Genomic DNA, 12,225 nt, shown 5'->3' with positions numbered 1-12,225 from the left:
ATGGTGAACGAGCACAGAGTTAATCAGCGAGAAGTCGGTTTCTCATAGGCAGAATTTGTTTATCAGGTGAAGAAAAAGTGGTAAGCAATCTTTTGGAATTCTAAGTGATTCCATTAATCAACCAATACATAGCACTTGGTTGGAGAGAGAAAACCACTTTATCGGGTGGGTGACCATCACGCAAGATTTTCATATGATATCGTTGTTAACTGTTAGATCAAGTGTGCTTTGATCAAAGGTGAAGGATCACCAATTAGTTTCGTTGATCGGGTGAACCATCAACCATCGAATTGAAGGGTAAGATCAACAGCAGAGAATTAACGCGATAATATTTGTGAAAATCAGACACGATAAGAAAATAAATCAAAGTTTGAATTCCTTTTGATTCCGTGGCAAATGAAAGGTTTGTCATATTGTGGGTAAAAATTAAGCAGTTCAGCAAATTTAGTAGAATAGCCGAGTTTGGAGGTAGATGACTGAAACTCCAAGGGAGAGCCGAGAAGAACTTACACTTGAATTAGAAACGATAGTCACTCATTTAGAACAATTATCCCTTACACCTACAACCACCCCACCCACTTCCAACCTGAGTTATAATTTGTACTCTATCTTTGTTACAACTTCTTTGCTGTAAGCGTTTCTACCATCACCCTATTTTTCCTACTGGTACCATTTCATAATCAAAACACTCTATTAGAGTTGAAATATCAAAACATAATGAACTTGCATACCTCATCAAATTTTCATCTTCAACTAATATTGCAACTCCATTATTAAGTCATCTTTTGGAACAATTTAGTTCCTCTCTTCAAATGCTTACATTATATTTGTCTTTCATGCTTTTTACCTATAATTGTCGTAAGCAATTTCTCAATTTGATGTCTATTCATTTATATGCTAGAAACTTATCCCTTCAAACATTCAAAAAATAATTTTAACATGCTTTGAAACCATTATGATATTGACGCATCCACTTCCCATATCTTCCATGGCAACTCAATTTGATTTCCTTGTCAAATCAAGACAAATCAACATTTTTAATAGTGTGAATAGTGATTCTTTGAATTTCCTCAACACACTTTCAAATTCCATGAAATCCACAAATATCACATCTTGGCAGCCAGGCTTAGCGTGCAATTCCCACGTGATTAGGTGCAATGACCGAGGGCTTAACTACATTTCTTTTAGCATCCAAAATCTAGACACTTTCATGAAAGCCTTTTTATTGGCGACTCAAATATCATTCAAACACAAATATGTTGTAGTTTGAATACCATTTTTTGGCCTTAAAATTATCTCCTCAAACTACATATATTCACTTTACTGGCACATTTCCCAAAGCATGTGGGTTCCACACTTTAATAATCATATAAATACACTTGATTCTGAGACTTTGAATCTCTACGCAATCGGATATGTCGATAGTCCTGGGTCTATCTAGGACTTAAGGAATTGCATAACCAAAAGCCTCATGAAATATCGAATATGTGTGTGTAAGTTGCAACTGGAGAGCGGCCCATTTCACGTGGCCAAATGGTGATTGGTCCAGATATGTTATGGATCGGACACATCACTTATAGTGGCTTATTTTATATGGTTTTCAAGTTGTGTTTAGTGCGATTTTTTGGAAGTGTTTCCGGTGGGTTTCTTCTAGTCTAATTTCTCTACAATCCAGTAAGAATTTATTGAAATCACAAGTCTGATAGGTAATCCCTGCACAATCAAAGTGTCTTATGGGTTTTTTAGGGTGCTGAATCCATATATACAGTAAAAAAACCAGTTTCAATAACACAAATCAAAATTTCACCTCAATTTTTTTTCCAAATTCAAACACCAAAAAATCTAAAAAGTCGCACTAAAAACAACTTCTATGATTTAAGCAAAGTCTTTCGGTAGAAGTCACATAAAAGAATATTTTGTCTGACGATTTTCGAACCAACAAGTGTGGTTGATCATTATGACAAGATGAAGAGGTAGACCATGGCAAAGGCTTAAATAGAGAGCAATGTAGAGACATAATTTGAAGTAACAACTATATTTGAACAGTAACATTTAAATTATAATATTAATTTATTAATATATTAAAAAACAAATATTATTAAGTAACGGCTATTTTTTGAAAAAAATATTTAAATAATGATATTATTTCATTAATTTATTAAAAATATTAATAGGTAACGACTATATTAAATGACTAGTTTTTTAAAAATAATATTTAAATTGTGATATTAATTTATTAATTTATTAAAAACAAATATTAATAAGTAACCTCTATATTAAAAACCTAGTTTTTGAGAAATAATATTTAAATTAATTAAAAAAAAAAAAATCAAAGTCAATCTTTAAAGGAGGGGAGTCAAAATTATAAAAAAGAGTGAAGACCCTAATCAAAACAAGATCATTTGATAAATAAAATAATTAATGGAAATAAAATAAATTAAATTAAAAATAATTAATGGAAAAATAAAACAAATATACACAAATCAAAAGAATTATGTCTATAAATAAATAAATAAAAATAGAAAAACACACACACACACATATATCCAAAGAAAAATAATCAATAAATAAAACGAGGTCAACAATAAAATATGGGGCTGATCGACTCGCATGTTCATGAGATTCATGGAAAGTCTGAGGAGACTCAACAAGATCTGTATCTGAAGATGGGAGATTAGGCGGATGGAACAGGTACGACCATGCCTTTGTGGCATGGCCTAATCGGAGATTTGCATGAACGGGGTTGCAGGCCGGTTTCGGTCCTGTAGCCTCCCCCGACCCCGTTTTCTTTACTCGGTCCTCGTGCCTGGGGTTTCTTTTTACTTTTTTCTCCGCTCGGGTTTGTTCATCTCACCATTCTCCCTCAGTCTCGTTTTTACCCTTCCTTTTTTCACCCCGTTCAGGGTTTCACCCATTACCGAACGGTGCTAGGGTTCTGCAGCTGCGCCAGACAGTTAACGGCTGTTTTCAGTCGCTATCCTCCCGCCTGCGCGACCTGGCCGGGCTATTGTTGCTCCACATCTCTAGCTTTTGTACAACCCTAACGGTTTTTCCTTACTGTCGATGCCCGTCCCTAGCGGTTACCTGGGTTCAAGGTAGTTTCAAGCAGCTAGCGACATGGATCTGGATGAGGTGGATTACTCGGACTCCCCGCTGGCAGAAGGCTCCATCTGGCGATCCACGTTTTCGACTTCTAGAGGTATGTATAGTGAAAGTTTATCCGCCAGTTTTGAGGACCTTACACAGTCGACTGATCCGGCTCTTCCCACCTCTCTGCTGCCTGGCGATCCCTCCTCCTGGGCCCCTTTTTCTGCTCCCTCCCCGGCCTCCCTTGGATTTCTAGCGGAATGCTTTCAATCCTCCCCTATCGACGTTGGTCCTTCTCTTCAGCCGGGGCTTCCCCCCCTCCCCCATCAACCTGCTGACCCTCCGGAGATCCCCGCTCCCGCTGACCCTATCCCCCCCCTGCTCCCCCTGCCTCCTCTGGAAGCTACAACGCTATCCCCCCTCTCCCGGAGGCCATCCCCCCCCCTTTCGAACCCTATCCCCCCCCCCCCTTGATCTCTCCTCCGGCAGGATCTAGGGCACCTGAAAACCCTAGCCGCATGTCCTCCCGTCCTTTGAAGAAGCAACGATGCTTTAAATCCAGATCTGAGGACATCATCCTGAGACTTGAAGAAGACATCCAGTGGGGAGACGCTATGGATTTAGCGGACAGAGTACTTGTAGGTCGCATCCGGGGCAGGCACTTCTCAGCGGAAAAACTGAAGACCTGGGCCACGGAGATTTGGGGCCAATATCTGGCGGAAATCCCCTCTGTCCAGACATTCGTGCGAGGCTGGTTCGCACTGAGGTTCGCAAGGGCGGACCACACGAGCTGGGTATTGTCATCTTTCTGGCATTTTGAAAAAGCTTCGGTACTCCTCAAAAGATGGACGCCCCTTTTCGATGATCCGGATCTTGGGAGGAGGCCCCCAAGATCTAAAAGATTGAAATGGATCTTGGGGTAGAGACCCCAAGATCTGAAAACCTGAAATGGATCTTGGGAGGAGAGACCCCCAAGATCTGAAAACCTGAAATGGATCTTGGGGTAGAGACCCCCAAGATCTGGAAACTTGCATTGCCAGAAGAAAAATAGGAGAATGCCCAATAAACAAAACCACAAAGAAACTTTTTTATTAAAACCGATAATAACTGTAAAGGCTACATTGTGGCGGACAACCTGTCCTTTTACAAAATGTGACTTGTTACTTATAGTATTTTTCAGTTACAATACCACGGGTCAATTCCATGGGTGAATGAATACCATGGGTGGATTTTACAATACCACGGGCAGATGCCATTTACAATACCATGGGTAAATTCCATGGGTGAATGAATACCATGGGTGGATTTTACAATACCACAGGCGGATGCCATTTACAATACCATGGGTAAATTCCATGGGTCAATGAATAATATGGGTGGATGAGTACCATGGGTTGATGCCATTTTCCATTCGGATCATTCCTCCCTCCTTAAGAAGCAATGGTCCCCATTGCGTAAAGTTCCCTCCTGCAAAGCCTTTGTTGAATATGAAGAGCCACTGAAGATAAGGGTTTTATGTGGTTAACCCATAACCATAATGAATGAAGATCCGAGGATAGAGATACCCTGTAATGCTTATGACCAACTGTGATTCTGACAGTGTGCGGCCTAGCAAATGGACTTCGATAAAGTGTGGGTTTGTGGATGACCCATAACCATTACGAACGAAGATCCGAGGATAGAGATACCCTGTAATGCTTGTGACCAACTGTGATACTAACAGTGTGCGGCCTAGCAAATGGACTTCGATGAAGTGTGGGTTTGTGGATGACCCATAACCGTGATGTTGGTTGCTGATGAAGTAGCAGGTGCCTACATAGCCTGGGGTGGGAGGGCACGTCTCCAAATAACCCAAGCCGAATGCTGCTATGTTGAAACTGATGAATGTGAAGAAGGTGCCTACTAAAGTGGGGTGGGAGGGCACGTCTCCAATGGAAACCCACTCCGAATGCTGCTCCAAAGTTAAAATGGACATAACTCGGCCAATATAACTCAGAATATTTATTATAACCTGTTTTTAGAAGCAGAAGGATCATTTTGCATCTTCCCATGAGTTGGAAATCCTTATCTGGACACTCTGAAATCTCAAATTCGCGCTGCAACAGTTCCGCCGTCACAATTTTTTTGATAAAATGGCTGATTTTAAATCAGCGATATCTCCCTCATCCGGACTCCGATTCGACTGATTTTTTTTTTGAAAGTGGGTGTTTTTTCACAAAGATTCCAGATCTGCAATTATATCTAGCACATCTTGCACTAGGACGTCCAGACATTTGGATCTGCAATGATCCGAATGGAAAATGGCATCAACCCATGGTACTCATCCACCCATATTATTCATTGACCCATGGAATTTACCCATGGTATTGTAAATGGCATCCGCCTGTGGTATTGTAAAATCCACCCATGGTATTCATTCACCCATGGAATTTACCCATGGTATTGTAAATGGCATCTGCCCGTGGTATTGTAAAATCCACCCATGGTATTCATTCACCCATGGAATTGACCCGTGGTATTGTAACTGAAAAATACTATAAGTAACAAGTCACATTTTGTAAAAGGACAGGTTGTCCGCCACAATGTAGCCTTTACAGTTACAATCGGTTTTAATAAAAAAGTTTCTTTGTGGTTTTGTTTATTGGGCATTCTCCTATTTTTCTTCTGGCAATGCAAGTTTCCAGATCTTGGGGGTCTCTACCCCAAGATCCATTTCAGGTTTTCAGATCTTGGGGGTCTCTCCTCCCAAGATCCATTTCAGGTTTTCAGATCTTGGGGTCTCTACCCCAAGATCCATTTCAATCTTTTAGATCTTGGGGGCCTCCTCCCAAGATCCGGATCAGTACTGATCCGGATCTTGGGAGGAGGCCCCCAAGATCTAAAAGATTGAAATGGATCTTGGGAGGAGAGACCCCCAAGATCTGAAAACCTGAAATGGATCTTGGGGTAGAGACCCCCAAGATCTGAAAACCTGAAATGGATCTTGGGGTAGAGACCCCCAAGATCTGGAAACTTGCATTGCCAGAAGAAAAATAGGAGAATGCCCAATAAACAAAACCACAAAGAAACTTTTTTATTAAAACCGATAATAACTGTAAAGGCTACATTGTGGCGGACAACCTGTCCTTTTACAAAATGTGACTTGTTACTTATAGTATTTTTCAGTTACAATACCACGGGTCAATTCCATGGGTGAATGAATACCATGGGTGGATTTTACAATACCACGGGCAGATGCCATTTACAATACCATGGGTAAATTCCATGGGTGAATGAATACCATGGGTGGATTTTACAATACCACAGGCGGATGCCATTTACAATACCATGGGTAAATTCCATGGGTCAATGAATAATATGGGTGGATGAGTACCATGGGTTGATGCCATTTTCCATTCGGATCATTCGACCCAGAGACTGAAAAGATTGGGGTCGGGCAAGTCTGGGTCAGACTCCCGGGCCTGCCTTTACAGTATTGGTCTGAGGACATCTTCAGGAGAATAGGGAACTCTTTGGGCACCTTCATGGAATCTGACAAATCTTATCTCTCGACGGGGATGATGGCGTACGCCAGAGTTCTTGTTCATCTAGATACCAGAGGAGGCTTGCCGGAACACATCACTATACAGTGGAAATCTTTCTCGAGGAAGCAGAAGCTTGACTACGAAGGAATCCCTTATCCATGCAGAAGATGCCATCAAATGGGTCACCTCTACAAAGATTGCCCCCTCCTCCAAAAATCCCAGCAGGCTTCCATAATGCAGGACTAGCCCACAACCGAAGGTCTTCCAGACCCTCCGGCAGCGGCACCACCAAGAGCGGAGCACAACAAAACCTCAGACACGGTGGAAGCGTCACCCGCACCTCGGCAAAAGAAGCAAGGAAAGATCCCAATCCGGCCTCCATCTCCTCCTCTGACGCGCTCAAAGGCTGCAAAAGGAGTCGTCTTCTCATCGGGTACGTCTCTTCCTTTTTCGGACTCAGCTTTGCTTCTTTCTTCTTTGAGTTTATCACTCCCCTCCCATTTGCCCCCCCGATCCTGATTCCCCCCCCCCCCCACATCCCCGTCGGCTCTCGACCTGGTTAAGGTCTCCCGTTCGCCTCATCCCCCTTCACGCTCACATTATATGACTTGCCCCATCCCACAGCCTTCGGGTTTATCTGCCTCCTGCTCCCTCACCTCTGTCCCTCCCCACTCCTTCCATTCGCCCTCCCCCTCGGTAAATTCCACACCGAGGTACTCCACCCGCTCGATCGCCAAGCAGAAAGAGCTGGACGCCATTGGGCTGTCTGCGGGCCCTCTCATCCTCTCGCCCAAGCAGTGTAAAGGCAGACCTTCCTTCATCCAAAAGGCTATAGAACAAGCTGGGGAAAATGTCATCCATGGCAAACAGCACACCATTGAAAGGGTACTTAGAGCAAAGGACACCCTCCCCCATCCCCCTCCATGAAGATTTTGTCCTTCAACTGTAGAGGGCTGGCCAGCCCAGAGAAAAAACTGGCCCTGAAGCGACTCTTATTCTCTGAACCGGTTGACATCATCTTTTTACAAGAAACTCTATGCAAAGCAGACTCGGCCATCTCCATCCTCGGCTCTTGGATGCCAGGATGGTCTTTCTATGCCATAGATGTCTCAGGACGCTCTGGGGGCATTGCAATTGGCTTCAAGAACTGTTCCATCAATCTGAAGAATATCTGGGGCGGAGGGGGCTTCTTGGGGGCGGACATATACTCCAAGGACCTGGAGGAGGATCTAAGAATCATAAATGTCTATGGACCTTGCCACAACAGGGATCTCTTCTGGCGAAAGCTTCTCAGCTCCCCTCTCCTCCTAGCCGAGAATGCAATTCTAGGAGGAGACTTGAATTTCTCTATGGGCTTCTCAGAATCCTGGGGACATATGGCGCAGATCGACCCGCTTTCTGACTTCTTCGAGCAGCTGCTTGAGGATCATCTCTGGATCGATATCCCCTCGGCTAAGATTCAGCACACATGGAAGAACAACCGATCTGGTGACCAAAGCCTAGCCAGGAGGCTGGACCGCTTTATTATCAAGGAGGCTTTCCACAGTAATCACCCCAGATCCAGGCAATGGGTTGGCAGTGGAGGGATATCGGATCACAGACCTATTTTTCTCGAGGTTGGAGAAAGGCAACAGAAACATAAGGCCCCTTTCAAGTTCAATTCCACTTGGCTCCGGGACCCCTCCTATATCAAACTAATATCCGACTTCTGGAAATTACATCCGATCCCCGAGGAGGAAGATCCAGCTACTTGCTTTGTAAGAAACCTCTCTGAAATCAAGGTGCTATCCAGAGAATGGGCTCACAAGAAAAGGGAACAGGATGACCTAATGATCTCCCAAGCAGAGCAAGCAATTGCAGACCTTGAATCTCAATCGGAGGGAACCTACATCTCCCCGGAACAGAAAGCCAAGTATGAAGCCCTTATCAATCAGAGATCTCAAGTTCTCAGAGACCGAGAGGCAAGCTGGAGATTAAGAAGCAGAGCCATCTGGCTCAAGGAAGGGGATGAGAACACAAAGTTTTTTCACCGGTTTGCAAATGGACGGAAATCGATCAACACTATCTGGGAGCTGCAAAATGACCAGGGCCAACAGGTCCACACCTCCAGAGAACTTGCCTCCCTCGCCTCCTCACACTTCAGGAACATATACACGGCCCCGAGGGAAGCAAGTTTGCTAGAGATCATGAGAGTGGCCAAGCTCTTCCCCAGGTTCGTGGATGACGAGGATGCAGCTGATCTCACTAAAGAAATTACAATGGGAGAGCTGGAAGCCACCGTTCGGGGTTTCCAAAGAGACAAAAGCTCGGGACCTGATGGCTGGTCCATCGAATTCTATCTAGCCTTCTTTGATCTTCTGGGCCAGGACCTCCTTAAAGTGATCAATCATTGTAGCCTCTCAGGAAAAATCCCCTCGGCCATCAAAGCCACCTTCATTGCTCTCATCCCCAAATCCGACAAGCCAGCTTCTTTCAATGATTTTAGGCCCATCTCGCTCTGCAACTGCCTATATAAGATCATGGCCAAAATCCTTGCGAACAGGCTCAAACCCATCCTTTCAGCCCACATCTCCCCTGAACAATTTGCTTTCCTCCATCGCCGCCAGATCCATGAAGCTATTGGTACTGCACAAGAACTCCTCCACTCGATGCAGAGCAAGAATTTGAAAGGAATGATCCTAAAGGTAGATCTCTCAAAAGCTTTCGATAGGGCAAACCTGCTCTACATCCGAATGCTTCTCACCCATCTGGGTTTTCCCTATATGTTCATCAAGAGGATTATGAGTTGCATTTCTGATGTGCCGTACAGTGTCCTACTTAATGGTTCCCCCACTCCTTTCTTCTCTGCCGAAAGAGGTCTCCGGCAGGGGTGCCCCCTATCCCCTTTACTTTTCCTACTTATCATGGAAGGGCTAAGCAGATTGATAGCGTCAGAACACAGGAGGGGCAGGATTAATGGCATAAAAATCACGGAAAATTGCTCTCTCACTCACCTCCTGTTTGTAGATGATGTGCTCATCTTCTTAAACGGCAGTTTGGCCGACACCTCAGCCTTACAACTTGTATTCGACCTCTTTCAGAAGGCTACAGGCATGATCATAAATGTTCACAAATCCACCCTCACAGCAATAGGCTGCTCGCAACATGAGGTCTTCTACATAAAAAACCAGTTCCCTTTCCAATTACACCCGATGGAGGATGGGCTGAAATATCTTGGCTTTTGAGTGAAACACGGGGGATACAAAATTGCTGACTGGATATGGCTTATTGCAAAGGTGGAGAAGAGATTAAATGTGTGGTATAACAGATATCTCACCAGGGCTGGAAGACTCACCCTTATAAAAGCAGTGCTGGAAGCAACCCCTGTATACTGGATGTCGTTGGCTTGGATACCAAGAGGAATCCTAACCAGACTCCAAAAGATATGCTGCAGATTCCTATGGAAGGGGAACAAACAGGGGAACCTCTTCGCCTGGGTAAAATGGGATACCATAGCGAGGCCCAAGAAATGGGGAGGATGGGGCATAAAAAGATTGGATTTTTTTGCAAAAGCTCTGGCAGCAAAGCTAGGATGGCAACTCATCACCTCCCACAGCCTCTGGACAACAGTAGTAGTGGAAAAATATATTGCCCCGGAAAGCATCTTCGGCTGGATCTGTAGGGAACACAGGGGAAGCAGAAGACACTCAAACATATGGAAAGCTGTTCTCAATTCCCTCCCCCTCATTCGGGAAGGTCTAACTTGGAGGATACATCAGGGGAACGCAGTCCACATAGGAGTAGACCCCTGGATTGGGTGTGGTAATGCCCATCGTCTTCCAGCACAACTAACGGATCATCTTTTGTACCAAGGTGTCTCTCACATAGCCCATATAGCAGACCTAGAAAACTCCACTTTTCTCCAGCAGGCCTGGAAGACAGCACTAGATCTCCACATTCCGGAACAGTGGCGGCATGACTGGGAGAATTACACAGAAGCCCTCACTCAAGCACACATCAGGATAACGGAAGAAGAAGATGAGATAGTTTGGGCACATGCAAAAAATGGTTCATACACTCCTAAGGAAGGTTACCTAAAGCTCATGCGACAATTTCAGCCAGAAAATGCTCAGCAGTGGTGGAAAGCTATATGGAAACTCAAAGCAGCTCCCAGAACGCGAATGCTTATGTGGACCATCCTTTTCAACAAAATTCCCACAGGCTCAAACTTGAAAAAACGATCTTTCCATGGGCCTTTCTGGTGCCACTTTTGCAGGTGTAATGAGGAAGACACTGAACATCTTTTTCTGTCCTGCCCGGTTGTCTTTGAACAATGGTCCCTCATTTCTTCTCAATCTCCCTCCCTCAAACAATGGCAAGGACAGTCAATTATAGAAGCCTGGCTGAATTGGCTAGAGAATCACTCGGGCAAAGATAGGAACATCCCCCTCCTCATGTGCTGGGCTATCTGGACGGCGAGGAATCGAGCAATTTTTGACCAAAAAATCCCATCCTGGCCATCCATCAGATCCCACATCCTTGCTGATTTCGCACTCCTCCCTGATGATCCCCCACAGCCCCCTCCTCGATCCATTCTCTCGGAACACATCGACAAATCTTACCCCTGGGCCTATTTTGATGGCTCAGCACAAGCGGATGGCTGTGGGGGAGGAGCCCTCCTCTTCCTAAGGGAAGATCACTGCTTCAAATTACAAATATACCTGGGAAGGGGCACAAATAATTACGCCGAGCTTTCCACAGCCAAACACCTTATCCACTTTGCACTTGAAAAACGCTGCACAAAACTTCAACTGTTTGGAGACTCAAAACTTGTCTGCAACTGGCTCAACAGAAAATCTATCTGCTCTGTTTTTTCTTTGAGACATATTCTGGATGAGACACACAGGCTTATAGCAGTTTTTGAAAAATTTGATTGTCATCATATTTACAGGGAGCGCAACACAAGGGCGGACCTCCTATCAAAACAGGCAGCGCAAAGGCAAGAAGAAGACTGGTTAATACAGGAAGAAGTGGATGGAACTTTCCATCAACACTATCACAGGCCTTTTGTAGATCTGCACGCTCAAAGGGAGATATAGCTATGATGACGGTCCCATCCTATCCACACAGTTTTTTGTTTTTTTGACCCACAGGGTTTTCTACAAAGCAGCGGAGATGCAGCTGCTGTAAACAACTGATAGATTCATTATAGGCACTTTTTCATGATACCACAGGTCTTGGGCTTTTTTGTTAATTTCCAGGGTTATACTCATAAGTCTCCCTGCGTGGAGCACACATATATTTTTACACGCTTTCTCTGTTTTATGATACAACATCCATCTGAGAACCGTAACTCCCTGCGTGGAGGCAAAAACTGGTTTTTGTGCTACTTGTACATGGTTGTAGTCAAACTGTGTTATTTTGCTACTATCCGGGAGGCGGCCAGCCTCATTATGCATATGCTTAGGCATCTACAGAATGTAATTTCTTATGATCTAATAGAAATTACGACTTTTTCTACGGGAAAAAAAAAATATGGGGCTCAGGCCCATTAAACAAATAACAAAAATACTAAAAGGATTTAAGAACGAATAGGATGATAAAATACATAAAAAACACGAAAGATCAAGAAAAT

The 12,225-nt window shown here is 44.0% G+C and overlaps 1 protein-coding gene across 1 annotated transcript; it reads left to right on the top strand.

Annotated features, from left to right (window-relative positions):
- The first annotated feature begins 7,534 nt into the window (after nucleotides 1-7,534).
- On the top strand, nucleotides 7,535-11,689 carry LOC149186066 (uncharacterized). The gene is made up of 2 exons (XM_089409219.1): nucleotides 7,535-8,989; nucleotides 9,887-11,689. Exons 1-2 carry the CDS (start codon nucleotides 7,535-7,537, stop codon nucleotides 11,687-11,689), a joined length of 3,258 nt encoding a protein of 1,085 aa, XP_089265345.1.
- Nucleotides 11,690-12,225: the final 536 nt, after the last annotated feature.

The sequence above is a fragment of the Pinus tabuliformis genome, chromosome 3_1 (genome assembly GCF_031772625.1).
Source record: "Pinus tabuliformis cultivar Carrire ecotype Pingquan chromosome 3_1, CPIR1, whole genome shotgun sequence".
Taxonomy (NCBI): Eukaryota; Viridiplantae; Streptophyta; class Pinopsida; order Pinales; family Pinaceae; genus Pinus; species Pinus tabuliformis.
Note: the sequence above shows the minus strand (reverse complement) of the source record. Positions and strands in the feature narration are given on the sequence as shown.

Coding starts and splice junctions, on each gene's coding strand:
- LOC149186066 (XM_089409219.1), top strand. CDS start 7,535: ATGAAGATTTTGTCCTTCAACTGTAGAGGGCTGGCCAGCCCAGAGAAA. Junction 8,990..9,886: donor TGGGCCAGGACCTCCTTAAA/GTGATCAATCAT, acceptor CTTATTGCAAAG/GTGGAGAAGAGATTAAATGT.